Below are 19961 nucleotides of genomic sequence, written 5' to 3'. Positions count from 1 at the left end.
AGCATACTTGCGATCACCAGCTCATTAACTCTTCATAACTTTCCTGTGCCAATAGTTAACTATATTCTGGTTATAGTAAAAAAGAAACCGAGGAAGTAAAGTGTCTGCATCAGTCTTGCTTCAAGTAAGTAATAGTTACACAGACTCAAGCCCTGGGATTTAAAAAATGCAGTGTTTTCAAGATGTTGAAGTCAGAAAATCTTGTAAACAGTTTAAAATGTGATTAAAAACAGTGTTAGGGCCTCACAAGCAACCTACTTACTGTTTATTTATGCATGTGGTCCTGAATCAAATCTGGAAAGTAATCCATCTACATATTAACTTACTTCAATTCAATTCAGTATATACTAACCATGCACGTACATGACATCAGACACCACTTCAGGCATGGGGAATGCAAGAAAAGAAAGCAAGACTGCTGCTCGGAAGAGCTACAATAACCACAATACGTGAAGTTAGTGTTCTACTAGGGACCTCACATGCTTTGGAAACAACTAACTTTGTCCCAAGTTTCCACACTGAATTTTATATGGTCTCCAAACATTTTAAGCATACAAGAAATTAGATTATAAAAAGAGAAATTACCTATTAACGCTTCAAAACAATTGGCCATTGCATGTCGAAGGTCTGATTCCCTACAAAGGTCAGGTCCATGAGCATAAAGCATAAAACGATCCAGTTCAAGTTTCTACAAAATTCAAAATGACAATAAGAAAGAAAGAATCTGACGAAGTCATAACTGCAACAACTCAACATCTCCTGGGGGTAAGGGGTTATGGATACAAATTAATTGGTCTTATGTCAATAAAGTAAGAGAGTTTAGCTTGCCATTCATTAGGAGTCCTTACATATGGTTCAGATCTGACTAATCTCAACCTTTCCCCAACTAGGCTTCTATGAACTCTGATGTTTCAACTCTGATGGTTCAGAACTGATCAGATCTGAGTCTAATTCCAAGTTCAGACCAAGCACTAGCCAAAACTGGAAAAAGACTATGCTATAAGACCATGGGCCTTTGGGTTCACCCAACATGTCTAGAGACACAAATCTAACCCAAAGTCAACCTCTTTGATTCCCAATTTATATGGTATTGATGTCTGTAGTATACAGAACAAATTTGTATGTGGCAGAACCAATGGGAACCCTTGGAAGATTTCAAAATGCCTTCTATCTCTAAATCTTTTTTTTTTTTTTTTTTTTTTTTTTTTGTAGTTTGGATTAAGGATTTCTGTGGCCCTTTATCTCTGTACTTGTGTCCACTCTGTGAGGTCTCTGTACTCATCTTTCAGAAGGCTCAGTGAAATCTGAGCAACGGGGTTGGATTTACCTTAAGGACTCCTGGACTATTGTTTGTAATGAATTATGCTTCTTTTTTTTTAATTTGGCCTCAGAAAAGTTTAGAACCAAATTTGTGGCCAAGATCTGGAAATTGTGTAGGACTTATGAATATATCTGTGTACAGTAACTTCACTTCTGGCTTCATTTATTTTCCTGCATATTTTCTCTTTACTTTGAGTTAAGTCCTACTGATTTCTTACCCTATTGTATTATAAGACACAAATCAAGTCCTTTTAGAACTAGACACAGTATGGGGGCGCCTGGGTGGCGCAGTCGGTTAAGCGTCCGACTTCAGCCAGGTCATGATCTCACGGTCCGGGAGTTCGAGCCCCGCGTCAGGCTCTGGGCTGATGGCTCAGAGCCTGGAGCCTGTTTCCAATTCTGTGTCTCCCTCTCTCTCTGCCCCTCCCCCGTTCATGCTCTCTCTCTGTCCCAAAAATAAATAAACGTTGAAAAAAAAAAAAAAAAAAAAAAAAAAGAACTAGACACAGTATGAATGATTTTTTAAAATAAAACTCCTGAGACTGAATAAATGGAAATCACAATTCTTCCCATAAAAGGAGAAAAATACAAACATTGCATATGCATGCAATAAATCTGTTTCCATTACCCTATAATTCAGTTCAATAAATTCTTACTAAACAGGAACATGCTATGTAATATGGACCAAGTCACAAGTTAATGAACCAACTAGGACAATAGAAGTCTTATTAGTCCTCAAATAGGATACTCAGATTTCGTGTGTCTCAGTGTATTTTAATATCCATATCCATTTACACTGGAAAAAGAGACAATAAAAACCAGACATATGTGCTATCAGTATTCTGTACTGCTACGAATTCATGAGTACAAAATATATTCAAATGAGTATCGACTACCACAAATGCAACAGCAGAAAACACATCTTTTAAAAAATTGATCCCTAAGTGCAAGAGCTTATGCTAGAATATGTAAATTTCATCTGTTGCACAACTTCACTGGGAAAATCCAATTGTCTGCTAATCTCTGGAGCCCTGTTTGAGAATAGACTGCAAGTCATGTTTTATATTACAAACAAGTATTCTGGAATGCTATGAATTTTCCAAGTTTTCATAATCCCTGCTCTACATCTTTACTTTTTCCCATAGGCATTAGTGGAACTTTTAAAAAGGAGAGTGGTGTTCAACTGGTGCTTGTGTTAAAAGTTCATCTGTCTGTGGAGAGCTGACCTGAGCTTTCATTAGATTCTCAGAGATTCTCAGCAATCCTCTGTCAAGTACTTCCCTCCCAAATGGTTCAAACCACTGGTCTAGACAGAGGGCAAGGCCACCACTGCCTTCTGCTGGAGCAGATGAATGTTGAATGCTATGGGAGTGTCAGTACTTGGGGTGGAAGAAGATCATACAGAAAAGTGAAGGGAGAAACTGGGAAAATTAACTCACGGGTTTGTACATACCCCAGGTGTCACATAACAGTTTCTGTTTTCCTGCTATGGCAATTTTTCAAACTTTGTAAATATCCTGCCTACAACTGTTTGAAAAACAATCCATTATATCTTAAACTGAAAAAAAAATTGGGAGGGGGTTGATAACTACTTATTAACATTTATTTCCAGTGGACATTTATGTGCCCTGTCAGGAAACATTTTGACAATTAAAGCAACGAAACACTGAAGTAGTTGTACGTAGGGTTGTAGAATTTCACTCATTGTGAAGCTCCTAAAACCAAGTTGGCATACATGTCGCCTATAGTTTTTCATTAATGTGTCATTACTTGCATTCTCAAATACCATCATTATGATGATGTTGTTACATAAAATTAAATAATACACTCTTGCTAACATAAAAACCAGAGGCTAAAATTAACCATTTTGAATATACTAAATGCCTTAGCAAGATCAAATTAAGAACCAGGATGGGTTTAATCCAGTCTTTTCTATAAAATGAAGAAAAAAAAAAAAAGAAAAAGAAAGCAAAAATCAAGGGAAACTCAGAAAAGTTTTTCCAGTGAATCACTGATTGGTGTTTGGAGATTTAAAAGCCACAGTTTCCCTTACTACTGAATAAACACACAGGTCTTTAAAATGTCATAATTAATAATGAAAACAGTGGTAGCAACAATAAAAACAACAAACTCCTACTAATTTATTTACCTCTTTCTGTGATTACTACTAACAAGGATTATGCCAAGTACTTTACAAAGTGAATTCTCCCAACTCAAACGATAATATTGGGGCACCTGGGTGGCTCAGCTGGTTAAGTGTTCGACTTCAGCTCAGGTCACGATCTCATGGTGTGAGTTCGAGCCCTGCATAGGGCTCTCATCTCAACTAATGGTGTGGAGCCTGTTTGGCATTCTCTCTCTCTCTCTCTCTCTCTCTCTCTCTCTCTCTCTCTCAGAATAACTAAAGAAACTTAAAAAAACAAAACCACTCAAACAATAATTTCCTTTCTTACAACCACCCTGAGTGGCAGGCACTGATGCCATCTCCACTTTACAGATTAGAGAACAGAGGCTTGGAGGAGAGACAACAACCTGCCTAGGTCCCCCTCACCCCACTGTTTGTAAGAGGGGCGTGGACTGGAATCCTGGTGGCCAATTCCAGCGCCTGAATTGGTTTGCTCTAATTTACTGTCCTAAGACACCATATAGAGACAGGAAGATCAGATAAGATAATGTAAATAAGGAAAATGTCCACCATGAATCTAAACTGAAAAGAGTCAAACAATGAAGTCAACGTGGCTGGCTGGACAACCTAAACCCTAAATCTTAATTACTGGGATTTGTGATATCTGGGAATTCTCAAACATCTAGAAAGTATCCCTTGTGGGTATAAATGGGCAGGCATATTTCATTCAAAGCTATAATGCTGCTTATTAGTGTAAATTAAAGACAAATGCCATACAGAAATTTTACACAAAGGGAAGATACAAAATATTTCATTTCTTTGCTCTGTTCTTGTTCCTTTTCCCCAAATGTTTAACTCTATTCACGCACATCTGTCAAATTTTTCCTCTTCTGTTATCAAGTTACTTCACCATGGAGTTCATTAGTTGCTGGTGAACTCACAAAGGTAACAGAACTAATAAGACTGAATCTTTAAAACGCAAACAAAAAAAAAAATCCTTCCCAGTCTATAAAATATTAAACTCTTAATATACCCTAAAGAGTTACTTATTCAAATGCAAAATTATGCATGGAATGAAGAAGAAAACTTCCGACTTTACCACAAATGCTTCAGATGCTTGACATACCTTTGCTAACATGGCAAGGTGCTGATTCTGAACAATGGCGGTCCGGTAAGTTGCTAATCCTCCTTCTTCCAGACTAGGAAACAAGTAGTACAAATGGACACTGCAAAAAAAAAAAAAAAAAAAAAGGTACATAAATAAATATGCATCACAACCTTCTGTCTGTAGCTCCAAGTTACAAAAACAGGCCTGGCACACAATATCTGCACAACAGGTATCAGCTGTGTTGAACCAAACTGAAGGGTTTGATTAAAAGTCTATGAAAGTTAAATAGGAAGCACAGTATATCTGAATGTACTAAAACCCAAACAGCACCATTCACTCCTATTTTCACATCTACTTGTGTTAAAAGACTTCTCTGACAAATCTGATGACAACAAAGACCTGAGCGGTTGGTCATGGACTGCTAAGAGCAAATTTATGTGACACTCAGATACCAGGCCTGGAAACAAATACCTTTGCTGGGGCTGAGTTATGAGTAGCCTCTGAAGACGAGCCTGGAAGCCCCGAGCAGGCAGCAGTAGTGGCATATCCTTTACAAACACAACAGGGACAGGAACAGAACCAAGACTGGCCCCAAGGAAAGCCAAAGGGGTTGATGGAAAGCATGGAGATTTGGAAGAAGGCCACATGGACAGTTGCACCATCAGCAACTGACGCTCCTAAATCTCACCCCAGTTTTTAGGATCTGCTGTTGATTGGGGCAGCTAGCTTGTTTAGTCCTATTGTGTCCAGTGAGAACAGGCTTGGAGAAGAGCCCCCTCTGTCTCATTATGTCCTTTTTGGGAAAAGAAATGACCCAGAAAGAATACAAATAGCTCAAGATAGTTCCCAGAGAGGTACATGTTGTCTCCCTTTAAAAGAGAGACCCTGTGGGCTTTCCTACCCCTACCCCTGAATTAAGGACACAAACACACTTCTGGAGAGAAAATACATACAAATACACACATGCACGCACACACATATGCATACCAAAATCTCGTCATTAAAATTACTTCCCTTGAGATCAGAAAGAGTGAGAAATGGATTAAAGACAAATCCTAGAAAATGAAATGACATTTTAAAATATCATCCCCTTCTCTACAAATTGAATATAAGCTCTGAAGCATCGAGACCAAGACAAGCTGGATCTCTTGTGGTTGTAGCAACTTGAACATAAACTTGACAGGACAAAGACACTAGCCTTTCATCTTATAATCTTGTGCATTACAGCGTCAGTGAGTACAAGTTATCAGGGCAAGAGCCACAGACATATAGCTTTCAAGCTGTACGGAAGAGACAAAATACATTGTGTTTCAATCCCTTATTTAGATAATTACAAAGAGGGTAACAGAGTAAGTATGTTACCTATAAAATGTAATTATTAGGGGACAACAGAAAACCCTCCTTACCTGGTCAGAAATTCAACAACAGCGTCACCTAGGAACTCCAACCTTTCATTGTGATTAATCCTGTAGGAAAATTTAAAAAAAAATCACTTAAAATAGCAAACATCTACATTCCCTCCCTCTCTTCTCAAAGAAAAGACACATGAGAGCTCCTTTTGTAATTGAAACACTCTACCTTATTCTTCATAATCAAAAGCACTGACCACCATCTTAGTCGAAGTATGGCACACCTACTGGGTAAGGGAGGGGGCATTCTATCGTACTCTGTACTTAAGGCCTTCCCACCTGAGGGCTTCCTTCCCCTGAGAATCAGATTTAAAGTGAGGAGTTATCACCCTAACAACTGTGAATCTTTCCACACTGCTAAAAGGTGGGTAAGAGAAAGGAGAATGCACTCTAATGAGTTAGAACTGAGCACTGAAAAAGATTTGGTACAATGTTCTAAGAACAGCTTCCCATTGCCCAAACTCTAAATTTAACTTAGCATCTAAAGTCCTTCAAAAGAGGCCTAACCTATTTTTTCAAGTCCCAGTATCCACTGCTATCCTCTCCCACCTATGTTTTGGGCTCCTGCCCCCAAACTGTGTGGTACTCTCTGAAAAGGGCATATGCCCAAAAGCTTTCCACCATCGCTCCTGTGCACTGAGCCTACTCATTCCTCAAGGCCTACCAAATGTTGTTTCTCTGTGAATGCTTGCCCGAGGGCTCTCATCTAAATTAATACTCCCCCCTCAGTGCATATCACACTTTATTTACACCTTCATTGTGTGATGAAGGCACATCTCCCAGGCTAAGTTCCTCATATCCAAGTGTAAGGCTGAAATGACGGAAGGTAGTCCATAGGAAACCTCTGTCTGCCTCTCAGAAAGTCCAGCACAGCCACCTTCCCTCAGTGCTAAAGCAGATCACTACCTTTGGCTGAGCAGAGATGTGACATGATCTGGTTCAGGTTTTTAAAAGGCCACCCTGGCTGCTGTGCGAAGACAGCGTGCAGGGTGACAAGCACTGAGAGGGGTACTGTGGCTGTCTGGTGAGACATGACGGAGGCTCAAGCTGGGAGGAAATGGTGGGGAAGGCGAGAAAAGAAAAGAATGAAGGTCAATACCTAGATTTTGGCTTCCATAGCTGGGTGAAAGGTGGTGCTGGGTGAAAGGTGGTGCTGGGTGAAAGGTGGTGCCATTTACTGTGAGGGGAGGACCAAAAGGAACAGGTTTGGGCAGAAGCAGGAGGTGCATTTGAAGAATGTTTACTTTGAAATGTCCATGAAACATCCAAATGGAGAAATCCAGTATCTATGATCCTACTGTTCACGGGCAAGAACAAAGCTGGTAATAAATCTTTAGGAGGGGTCAATGTTTAGACAGGATTCTGGGCGATGGAACTGGATGATACTACCTATATAGAGAATTAAGCTAGCAAAAAAGGATCTCAGGACTGAGCCCAGGGGAGGGCCACACTTGAGGTCAAGCAGAAGAAAAACCAGCAAAGGAGAGGGGACTGGTTGGGGAGGTGGGCGGAAAAGGAGGCCAGTGTTATCCCTCAGCAAACAAGAACAAGCATCAAGAAAGAAACGGATCCAGGTAAGATGCAAAGAGAGCATGGATGTAATGCTGAGGACACTGTTAAGGCCACTGGAGTGGGGGGCGGGGGGGAGCATCTCTGTGAAACAGAAAAGACAAACCCGGTTCTGATTAGAGTAGGCTGCAAACTAACGTGTGTTTGAAGCCTGTTATGGGAAGAACCCGGGTTCCTGTTTCAGGGCTAGCGGCAGACACAGAAACTATGGGTCTGGAGGATTATAACAGAAGGAAGCCAGGAAGGATGGTGACAACAGTGACAGGGAAAGGAGAGCACACCAAATCCCTGGGACCTGAGCAATGAAGGGGACAGACCTGGGCCTGGGCAGGATCTCACCTCCCTAACTCCAGGGTTCTCCTCATCTTCTGATACTGACCCTCATCTTCTTCAAAAATTCAATAGCTGACTATCAAGTCCAAACCTGCCTGGTTTTCAAGGCGATTCTTTATCTAGTCCCACAGTAACCACCCGTTTCATCTACTTTCAACAGCAATTCACGACTCTAAGTTGACCAGACACACCGCTGCTTCTCCCTTCCATGTTACCTCTCCCAAATCCTGCTTGTTCTTAATGTCAGCTGGGGGCCTGCCCGAATCACTGGAGCTCCCGGGAGCACCCCTAGCCCCACGTGACTTAAGCGTTTATCACTCAATTTATAACAAAATTATACACTATCTTTTATTGTTCACTGCCTCATGTATGCCAGTTTAGTTTCCTTATTTACTGTTTATTTATTTTTTGAGAGAGAGTGGGAGTGCAAGTACCTGAGCATGAGCAGGGGAGAGGGGCGGGGGGGGGGGGGGGGAGGGGAGGGAGGGAGGGAGAAAGGATCTTAAGCAGGCTCCACGTCCAGTGTGGAGTCCAACACAGGGCTCGATCTCACAACCATGAGTCATGACCTGAACCAAAATTAAGAGTCACACACTTAACTGACTGAGCCACCCAGGCACCCCTAGTTCCCATATTTAAAATCACCCTATAGTTTCCATACATGTGGAAAATTTTTTAAGATAGTTATTTATAAATTAAATGACTCCTGGCTACCAAATCATCTACTTGGTAACTTGAGTTCAATTTTATATTATCTCACAGATCTCATAATTTAATTCTTCCACCCTACCATGCCTCCACATTTTTTTTCATTCCTCCACATTTTAGAATTTTAAAGGAAAAATAAACATAATAGGAGAAAACTAGAAAGATATGAGCAACAAAGATACGATTCTGAACTTTCATTTCAATATGTCCTTTATTTATGTGAAAAAGGCATTCTGGAAAGCAGTTAATAGTCAATAATGGAAAATGCAGGGGAAAAAAGTAAACAATTTATAGCTATGATGAAGAATTCATAATCTAATAGCTTACAGAAAGAGAAGAAAGAGAAAGAAAGAAAGAAAAGGAAAAGAAGAAAGCCCTCAAACATATTTTCCTCAGTCTTACCTACTTTGTATTAGATTTTAGAAGACTTTGTTGCTAATCCATTAGCCAAGAATAAGTAAACATTATATTTTAAAAGTATGTTTTAGAAGCTACTTGATACTGTGATTTTGTTTTCCAAATAAACCAAAACTCCAAAAGTGTCTGTCATCGTTCTTAGCGCATCAAGGAGTAGAGGCCCTAGTTAACATGGTAACTAGGTCTAAGACCTCTTGCTAACTTAATTTCATGAAACCTAATAAACTGTTCTCCTGAGAGATGATGGGAACAGCAAAAAGAAATGTTGAGTTTTTATAAAGAAAGAAATTAGTATTACCCTATTCTCTTCCAAAAGTCAGTAAAATGAGAATAGCATTTTCTGTGGTGGAGACTATTTTCTTTGCCAATAGTTCAAAGCACCGTACAGAAAATCTGCTTAACATGGAAAGTAAGAAACCACACCTGGGGTGCGGACAAACCATATTTGGATTGTCTTACGCTTTATTAAACAGTGAGACATCTAGGAAAAAAATAAGACATCTGGCCAAAGAATAATAGCTGCTTTGAGTCATATACTATTTGAATGAAGTCATATTGGCATAAATTTTACTTTAATTTGTTTTATAAACTTTCAGGACAAGAACTATGTCTAGGATTTTAATAACCACAAAGTTAGACTATTATTATTTAATGTGTTAAAAATACAAGGTCACAGTTTCAAACAGGTTTATTCAATAGTGAGTCTGCCATCTACTAAATAATTTGCCCATATCCAGCGTATGTTTTTCTGTGTCTACACTGTGACTAAATGCTGGCCGTTGAGTCACAAACAAAAATGGGGATTAAATACCACTTCAGTTCATTAATGTAACGGACAATTCCTAATTCAACGGTTTATCTAGAAAAATAATGGACACATCCACTTGACTGCAGAGGCCAAGCTTTTGTTCCTTCTTCTATTGTTTCCACACTCTTTAATCACCCTCTTTATAAATGCTAACTAGTTCCAAGAGGAGATGTTTACTGAGCAATAAACACTCCATTTGTTTTTGAGAACTGAATCAGCAAAGGCATTATGAAATCTAGACTAAGTATATCATTTATACAGCACATTTGGCCTGAGGAATTCAAAGCACTTTATAAAACATAACGGTCTCCCTGTAACAGTAATTCCTGTAAGGTGTCATTTACTTCATGGAAAACCATCTTGGGATGGGCCAAGTCCAAGGGTGACTACTACAGTGACAGTATGGACATTTTCTCACCTTTGCATTTCAGGCCTTAACCAGTGACAGGTAAAGTGAAGCTAGAAGGGGTGCTAGAGATCAGCTGAACCTTCCACCCAATTCAGGAATTCTATTCATTACATCTGTCTGGACACTTAGGGAGTAGGGAGGTCAGAGAGCTACTAGATCTGAGACTCACTGGACATAGGGATCCCAGGATAAGCATCTCTGGGATTTTACTTGAAATATTTAAGACAGCAAATCTACTCAGTAGAATTCACATATACTCAAGCATGTTTTACTGTCTTTAATGCGAGATACTTAGGTACAATTGATTGAAACTTTTTAACTACCACCACTTCTTTAAACACAGAGACATTAATAAATAGTCCATACCTGTCTCTACAAATCAAAAACAAAATAAAACAAGGCAGCTCATTTTTATTTTTGAGAGAACGTAAACAGCGGGAGGGACAGAGCGGGAGAGAGGGATAGAGGATCTGAAGCAGGCTCTGCGTGAACACCAGCAAGCCCAACGTGGGGGTTGAACTCACGAACCAAACCATGAGATCATGACCTGAGCCAGTCAGACACTCAACCAACTTAGCCACCCAGGGCCCCATGGCAGCTTATTTTTCTATTAACAGTCTTCTCGCCCCTCTTTCCTAAAGGTCTTACTGATAATATATGGATTACTTGAATGCCACCTGAAGTTTAATCTTTCAGAGACCCTTTCTGTGGTAACATTTCATTGCAATCTACAGAAGTTAAATATAATCATACAACTGAGATTTATGTGGTTAAACAGTGACACTTCAAAAATTAAGGGTGGCATATTCACATGAGATGATGCCATCATAAGAGTTAATTATTTTATAGTTTTGATAAGCAGACATATTTTTATTTAAGTCTTCATGCCTTTTTGTAAATCCTAGCCGGTGTCAAATCAGGTTATATAAGATACTAACCTGCCGTTTAAACCTCTACTGATGGCTCTGACCATGACCCTTAACATCAAGTTTCCCTATTTCTAGGGAAATGTAAACAAGTAAATAACCTGAGAGGAAAGTATTATCACGAATGGCATTCTTTCTTTAATACTTACTTACTGAGCTTCTGCTCTATGCAAGGCACTAGTTGCAAACAAAACAAAACAAAACAAAACAAAAAACAAAACAAAACAAAAACAAAACAAACCAACAAAGAAAAAGGGTATGACCACAGACCTTCAAAATGCTTACAGTAAAGAAAATAAGCCCATCACACAGAGTTCCAGGGCATTCCAGGGGGAGCTGTACAATGACTGCTGGCGTTTGGGGAAGGGAAAGGGTACACCAGATAGCACAGTAAAGTACCTCAGTCTTACTGGTGTGTAGGTAGCCACAGGGAAAAGAAAGGTGTACCTGGAACACTGGCCTGGGGCCAGATCACAGGTGCTGGGATTGCCAGGTGGGGAGGTTCAGACTTATCCAGTAGGTGATGAGATCTCATTAAAAGCTTTCAAGCAGGTTACAGCTAAAAACTAGAATTGAGACGGGCATCTGGGTGGCTCAGTCAGTTAAGTGTCCACCTCTTGATTTCAGCTCAGGTCATGATCTCATGACTCATGAGATCAAGACCCACATCGGGCTCTTGTGCTGACAGTGCAGAGCCTGCTTGGGATTCTCATTCTCTCTCTCTCTCTCTCTCCCCTTCCCCTTCTCTCTCTGCCCCTGCCCCTGCTTTTGTGCATGCTCGCTCTCTCTCTTTCTCTCAAAATAAATAAACAGACATAAAAAAATACTAGAAGTGAGGCTCCAGAAATAGCCAGGGGACTGAATGCAGAGGCAGTATGAGGGCAGAGGTGGCAGAATGTGGTCACTAACTGCAGTGCAGGATAGACAGGGGTGGGAGGAGTGGTTTCCAGGAGGATCAGGAGAAGGATTCGATCAAGAGCCCCTCCTCTCACCCTTCTCTTCTGCCTGTCCTGCTCCTCCACATTCCTATTTCCATTAGTACCTCACTCCTCTTTTTCCTTTCTCAAGTTTGAGGTTCTGAGCAAGCTTGTTTGGGAGGAGATACAACCACTGACACTTGCAATTTGATAGTTTTTTTTTAATTAATTTATTTGTTTTGAAAGAGAGAGAAAATGAGTAGGGAAGGAGCAGAGAGAGGGAGAGAGATCCCAAGCAGGCTCTGCACTGACAGCCTAACACAGGGCTCGAACCCACAAACTGTGAGATCATGACCTGAGCTGAAACCAAGAGTCAGATACTTAACTGACTGAAGCACCCAGGTGCCCCGACAGGGTTTACTTTAAAGATACACAAACACTTCCAAGGAGCAGGGACAACTGCATCCCATTTTAAAATAGCAAACTAAGAAATAAAAGGAGAGGGCAAATCATTTCAAGTGAACTCAATTATTCAAGTGCATAATATAAAACTGACCTATAATCCCTAAACAACCACCAGAGCTATCCTCAGCCCCACAGCAGACTATGTATATTTTGTTTTGACCTTGAGTGAAGCACTTAGCAGAGTATCTTTTACATTAAGTTATTTATGTTCATAGCACTCTTACCCCACCTAAGGTAGTCACACCTTCTGGTGAGTGGGGGCTTTGTCTTACTTGCCTTTAAATCCTCCAAAATACCTACAAATTACCTCAAACTCAAAAGGTACTAGATAAACGTCTGTTGGATTAAACATGTATGAAGAGCCATGCACAGCGGAGACCGCTGGACAACCACAGTCCAGCCGTAGCAGACGCTGCCACCAAAGAAGCGAGGAGGCTCTTACTGAACAGAAACCTGGGGTCAACCCCACATCAGCAATAAGCAATAATCAGGAGGCTCTCGACACAAGCAGCAAAGGACACATCATATCTGTTTATTCTCTATCATTTTCAACATGGTTGAGTTCAAAATGAACACGGTTTCTCAGATATCATTCCTTCTGCCACGGAAAGAAAGCCCTGTTCTTTGTGACGGAAAAAAAGAAAACAAATCGTGAGGTCTGAACAACGCTATCAGAGACAATTTACGTACCAACAACTATGGTTAGGGTAGATGAGACAAAGATAATTTAAGCTCTTGCTTTCATCAGTGTAAAGTACATGTGTAGGGCATGTGTAGCCTTGCCTTTTTCAAAGGGGCCGCAGGGAACTCAGGGTTCCACTTATTAAAACACAGAACTGGTCATCTGGAGACTCTACAATATAGCAGGGTAAAAGGAAACCATGGCCACACTGTCCCTGAGGGTGTGATTAAGGGCTCTTTTAATTAGACAGCTCTTTTCTGATCTTAGGCTCTCACAGAATACCATAGTAAGGCGTATGATCATCTTCAAACGAAAATTTTAAAGTTTCATCCTGCCTTTCTTTTCACCTCTTGATTGAAGAGGAAGATAGTATGGTCTATGATAATTTCAAAAGAGAGCAACTCAAGGCAAGCCAATTTAAAAAGAAAAGTGACAGATGAAGAAAGAGGTAGAAAAGGAAGTTATGCTAGCTATGGCTGGCCATGCTCTTGGCTGTGGAAGCCAGTTATGAGCTGCAGCAACGGTCAACCCTGTCACTTCTATCCCGGCTCTACCCACCTTTAATCCATTTAAGTCTGGATCCAAGAGGGATAAGCCTGGCTATTTAACTTCTCAACTGTCCATTTTAAAAAGAAATCTGCCCTCTAGCAATCTCTATTGGCTTTCAGAGTATAACCCACTGTGTTTTACACACAAAGATAAGCTTCCTGAGGGCAACATCAGAGACTCTTCAGCCATTAGGCAATTGCCTCCATTAGTTTTCCAGGGCTATTAATGAGTTTAGACCCAGTCCACTTCCTTTCCAGATTCTTCAGGGGCTTAAGGCCACACAAAATTAAGAATGTTAATATATGAGAGTATCTCTTAAAATCAGAAAGACAATAATGAGAATTAACATATAAAAATTTCCAATCCATTATATAAGGCCAGTATTATCCTAATAATAAAACCAAACAAAATATCACAGAAAAGGAAAACTACAGACCAATAACTCTTATGACTATAGACATAAAAATCCCCAACAATACTAGTAGACTAAATTTGTAGCATATAAAAAGGATTATACATCATAATCAAGTGAGATATATCCCAGGAAAGCAAGGTTGGTTCAGCATCAATGAACACAATATACCACATGAATAGAATAAATGAAAAAAAAAAAAAAAAAAAAAGATCATCTCAATAGCAAAAAAATAAATGAATAAAAAACAAAAAGAACATTTGACAAAATTCTACATACTTTCATAATAAAAACATTCAGCAAACTAGGAACAGAAAGAAATTTCCTCAGCCTGATTAAAAGACATCTACAGGGGCGCCTGGGTGGCTCAGTCAGTTGAGCATCTGACTCTGGCTCAGGTCATGATCTCACAGCTCATGAGTTCAAGCCCTGCGTCAGGCTCTGTGCTGACAGCTTGGAGCCTGGAGCCTGCTTCCGATTCTGTGTCTCCCTCTCTCTCTGCCCCTCCCCCACTCATGCTCTGTCTCTCTCTCTCAAAAATAAATAGACATTAAAAAAAAAAAAAGACATCTGCGAAAAACCCACAGCTAACATCAGACTCAACAGTAAAAAAATGCTTTCACCTAAAGATTTTAGGAAGAAGACAAGGACCCACTCTTACCACTTCTATTCAGCATTATACTGGAAGCTCTAGCCAGGGCAACTATGTTTAAAGAATGAAATAAAAGGCATCCAAAGTGGAACGGAAAAACTAAAACCATCTCTATTTGTAGGTGATATGATCATATACACAAAAAAATACTACACAATCCACTAAAAAACTATTATAGCTAACAAAGGAGCTCATCAAGGTTGCAAGATACAACATCAATATACAAAAACTGATTCCATTTGTCTACAATGGCAATGAACAATCCAAAAATGAAATTAAGAAAACAATTCCATATATAATAGCATCAAAAAGAATAAAATGCTTAGGAATAAATTTAGCAAAAGACAAAATGTACTCTTAAAACTATAATATAAAGTAAATTAAATTAATTAAAGATGACTTAATTAGGGGCACCTGGGTGGCTTGTCGGTTAAATGTCCAACTCTTGATCTCAGTTCAGGTAGTACTCTCATGGTTCGTTGAGATCAAGCCCCTTGTCAGGCTCCGCGCTCGCTGATAGCGTGGAGCCTGTCTGGGATTCTCTCTCTGTCCCTCCCCCCGCTCACTGTGTCGCTCAAAATAAATAAACAAATATTATAAAAATAAATAAATAAAAACACAATAATATTAGTGTTTAAAAAAAAAACATGACTTGGGGTGCTTGGGTGGCTCAATCAGTTAAGCATTCAACTCTTGATTTTGGCTCTGGTCATGATCTCACAGTTGGTGAGTTCAATCCCCACATCGGACTCTGCACTGCACGGGATTCTCTTTCTCTGCCCCTCCCCCATTCATTCTCTCTCTCTCTCTCTCTCTCTCTCTCTCTCTCTCTCTCAAAATAAATAAACTTTACAAAATAAAAAAAAATTTTTTTAAATGACTTAAATAAATGTAAAGATATATAATGTTTAGGGATCAGAACTTAATATTAAGATGGTAATCATTCACAAATTGATCTACAGATTCAATACAATCCCTACCAAAATCCTAGCTGGCTTCTTTGCAAAAATTGATAAGCTAATCCAAAATTTCATGTGGAAATGTAATGGGTCTGGGATAGCCAAAACAAACTTGAAAGAAGAAGAAGAGGAAAAAAAAGTTGGAGATCTTGCATTTCTTATTTTCAAAACTTACTATAAAGTTAGTTATCAAGACAGTGTGGTACCAGCATAAGGACAGACATAAAGATCAACAGAATAGAACTGAGAGTCCAAAAAGAATCCTCACATATACCATCAATTAATTATCAACAAGGGTGTCAAGACAATTTAGTGGAGAAAGATTAGCATTTTCAACAAATGATGCTGGCACAACTGGATATCCACATCAAAAGACTGCAGCTGGACCCCTACACCACGCCACACACAAAAATTAACTCTAAAATAGACCAAAGATCTAAATGTAAGAGAAAAAAACTATACAACTCTTAAAAGAAAAAAGATGTAAATCTCTGTGACTCCATATTAGGCAGTCGCTTCTTAGACATGACACCAAAAGTATAAGCAACACAAGAAGTAACAGAAAAATTGGACTTCATCAAAACTTTTCTTTGAAGGACATCTTCAAAAGAATGAAGAAACAATCCTTAGAATGAGAAAAAATTTTTGCAAATTTGCATCTGATGAGACTTATATCTGGAATATATAAAAATGATTCTAAATCAATAACTTAAAATAACCCAATTAAACACAGGAAAAGATTCCCAACAGATAGTTCTCTTAGGTAAGATATACAAATGGCCAATTAAGCACATGAAAAGATACACAACATCATTAGCCATCAGGGAAATACAAACAAAACCACAAATGAGGTAATACTTCCTACCTACTAAGATGGCTAGATTCACAAATGTTGGGAAAGATGTGAAGAAATCAGAACCTATTACATACTGCTTCTGAGAATATAAAATAATGTAGCCACTTTGGAAAACAGTCTGGCAGTTACTTAAAAGGTTAAACAAAGTTACCATATGACCCAGAAATTTCACTCCTAGGTATATACCCAAGAAAATCAAAATATATATCCACACAAAAACCTGTACACAAATATTCACAGCAATATCACTCATAATTGCCAAAAAGTGGAAACAACCCAAACACCCATCAACGATAAATAAAACATGACATACCCACACCATGGAGTATCACTTGACAATAAAATGAAACAAAGCACTAACACATACTATAACATGGATAAATCTTGAAAACATTGTGCTAAGTAAAAGAGGCCAGTCACAAAGGACCACACTGTATGATACCATTTACATGAAATGTTCAGAATAGGCAAATCCATAGAGATTGGAAGCAGACTGAAAGCAAAATATGGTTGCCTAGGGATGGGCAGGCTGAGGGGAAACAGGAAGTAAGGGGTTTCTTTTCGGGGTGCTGAAAACATTCTAAAATTAAGTAGTGTTGCACCATTGTGTAAACATTCTAAAAACCACTGAATTGTATACTTTAAATGGGTGAATTATATGGTATGTCAATTATATCTCAATTAGGCTGTTACTAAGAAAAGGTACTTTACCTTGAGGGAGTTGGATCATCTTGTCCAAGACGTGACATAATATTTATTAAGGTGTTAATTCCTATTAAAAAAATACACAAATAAATACTGTTAGAAGCATTCTAGGATCATGATATGACAGATAGATAATTATCTATTTTACCCCAATTTGATTTCAAAAGGTTTAATATCTGCATGTCTACAAGTATGATCAACTAAAGCACTTGAAAGGGAGCAACAAATTTTTCTAAAAATTTTATCCATCCTTATAATAATGCTCAAAGTGAATGCTGTTATATATGGGTCATAAAGCAGTAAGGAATGAGAGTATAAAACAGTCATATCATGAGGATTTAGTTTACAATAGAGAACACAGGCCAAAATACAATGGTAGAATCCAAACATACCTTTTTTCCGCATGTGCATGTGATGAACTTTTCTATCTCCATACTTGGGCTGCCGAATTCCACAGTTAGATAAAGAATTCCTGGCATGATCAGGATTCATTCCAAAATTTAAGTGATGACTTGGATGAGTCATGGCCAGCTAAAATTTCAATGAAATAAATTTAGTTTAACTCAGAAGTGCCATCTTTATACCATTTCAAATGAAACAGGAAAGAGATCTATGTATCCAGTCAAATTTTAAGCCCTCATCTTTCCATCTTCTCTCTTCCAGTGTCAGAGCTTGTAACAGAGCTCTAGTACAAGTCCTCTTCTGAAAAGAAACCTAAAAATCCACATCTTTCAAAGGAGAACTAGGATAGTCATCACCTGAAAAGAAGAGCCATAGAGAAGGGAAGGCTGAAAGAAGGGACTCAGGTTTGACAGGCAAATTTTAGCCTGTTTCTTTAAAGACAGTGTCAAAAAAAAAAAAAAAAAAGGTGAGAAAAAGTGTTTAAAAGTGGCAACCAGAGACCAGAGTAATGGAGAGCTATGTTTCTAAACGTCCTCATTATCTCCCAGAACAGAGAATCTCAATGTTCCATTTGTAACCTGCAAGATGAACTACCCCTATTTTGTCATTATGAGTGTACAGGAGAGTAATTCTTACCTGTAACAGACAACGATCTTGGAAAGTATATCCTATTAATTTGTCCAGATGCATTAGGCATTGGTGGTAGCGGATATGATGGGTCAAAACAGGCAACATCATTGCATGCTAGGAAAGAAAATTTCAATATGTTTAGCTCTATAAAAACTTCTGAAAATGCTTCATCTAACTTACAACAAACAAGAACCATTTTCCATCCCAGATTGCATCTTTGCGAATCCCATATGAGAGGCGGTAGACTATAGTTACGAAGGGTGTAGTCTCAGGAATCACAGTGCCCCGGTCTGATTCCTGCTGTCACTCATTAATTGTGGGACTTGACAGGGGAGTTATTTAACCTCCCTCTCTCAGTTTTCTCACCTACCGAATGGGAATAATCAGTATAGCTACTTTTTTTTTTTGCAGGGGGGGTGGTGTGGTTAAAAGGATGAAATGAGCAAATACAAAAAAATGCTCAGCACAAGGCCTCTCAGCCTCACTCAGGTAGGAGTAGCCCGGCTTGAACAGGATACAGCAGGGTAATCTCAGCAAGTCATTAGAATTTCTGGGCCTCCTGCCTTTAATTCCAAGAGAATGGATTAGGACTTACAAATTCTGAAACTTTGTCAAGGTCAAGACCTTTTTGAGAATCTAAGGAAAATGACTGTTTCCCCAGAAAAATGCCTATGTGCATAAACACGTAAAAAAAAGGTATGCAATTTTAATGGGTTCACAGACCCCTAAAAGCCTATCACTATCCTCCAGGTAAGAACTTCTCAGCCAGATGATCTCAAAGGGCCATTCCAGGTTTAATACTTAATGATCTTATAATCTGAGGATGACTTTTATAAAACCACCAATACAGGCAAGTCACCTGAGGACATGGAACTTTTACTTTGGTTTCAATCACTTCTCATTTGGCTAAAGATGCCTTATTGGAAATAATTTCATAAAAGGCATAGCCTTCTCTTTTTCTTAATAATATTTCCCTAGAACTTGAGAGAAAGGAGTCATTCTTATTCATCTTATTCATCAGAACCTAGAGGATGGGCACAGCCCACAGAATGACTGACATACGCTTTATATCATTTTACTCTTTGAAGTAGTTTCAGATGGCATTGTTTAAAAATACATGAAAATGGATTTGCTTGAAAATGCAGAAATCAGTCTCCTGTATTATTAACTTATAAGTAAAGATCAATGCTCCCAATTAGGAACTCCAATCAACAGGAAGTCCTTTTTTCCATTTCAATTCAATAAATACATATTGAGCACCTCCATGTGCAAGGCTTACTAGGGTTGTGGAAGAGAAAAAAGATAGACACTCTCTGCCCTCAAGGGCTTCCCAGAGATATGCCATCATGATCAGAAGTATTGGCATTTCCTCCATGTTGTTCTGATAAGTGCTGCATTAAAGAACATTGTTAATAGGGAAACAAAATTGTGACCAATGTCTGGTATCACTTTCCAGGCATTTAAATTGCAGAAAGCTCAAGGGAGCTGATGCTAAAAACTCAAGGTAGAAGGGTCATGAAGACTACACAGTGCAACTATCTTCTTTAAGTATGAACTCAAACTGATGAATTATTTTTTTAATACCTCCAGTAAGAGATCA

General features: G+C 38.9%; 1 protein-coding gene across 4 annotated transcripts in view; it reads right to left on the bottom strand.

Moving 5' to 3' along the window:
* The window catches only part of DROSHA (drosha ribonuclease III), a 126835-nt gene that overhangs the window by 32380 nt on the left and 74494 nt on the right, over positions 1–19961 (bottom strand). For all 4 annotated transcript variants that reach the window (XM_047093843.1, XM_047093834.1, XM_047093858.1 and 1 more), the window contains 6 exons: positions 18368–18475; positions 17722–17860; positions 17336–17396; positions 5960–6019; positions 4572–4671; positions 586–688 (listed from right to left, as the gene is read on the bottom strand). In XM_047093843.1, coding sequence (XP_046949799.1) covers positions 586–688; positions 4572–4671; positions 5960–6019; positions 17336–17396; positions 17722–17860; positions 18368–18475 — 571 coding nt within the window. The remainder of the gene's footprint in view (positions 1–585; positions 689–4571; positions 4672–5959; positions 6020–17335; positions 17397–17721; positions 17861–18367; positions 18476–19961) is intronic.

Source organism: Lynx rufus, unplaced genomic scaffold, assembly GCF_022079265.1.
Source record: "Lynx rufus isolate CCGP_SWC_20201006 ecotype Redwood Valley unplaced genomic scaffold, mLynRuf1.p SCAF_1, whole genome shotgun sequence".
Taxonomy (NCBI): domain Eukaryota; kingdom Metazoa; phylum Chordata; class Mammalia; order Carnivora; family Felidae; genus Lynx; species Lynx rufus.
This window is presented reverse-complemented; position numbering and strand designations above follow the sequence as displayed.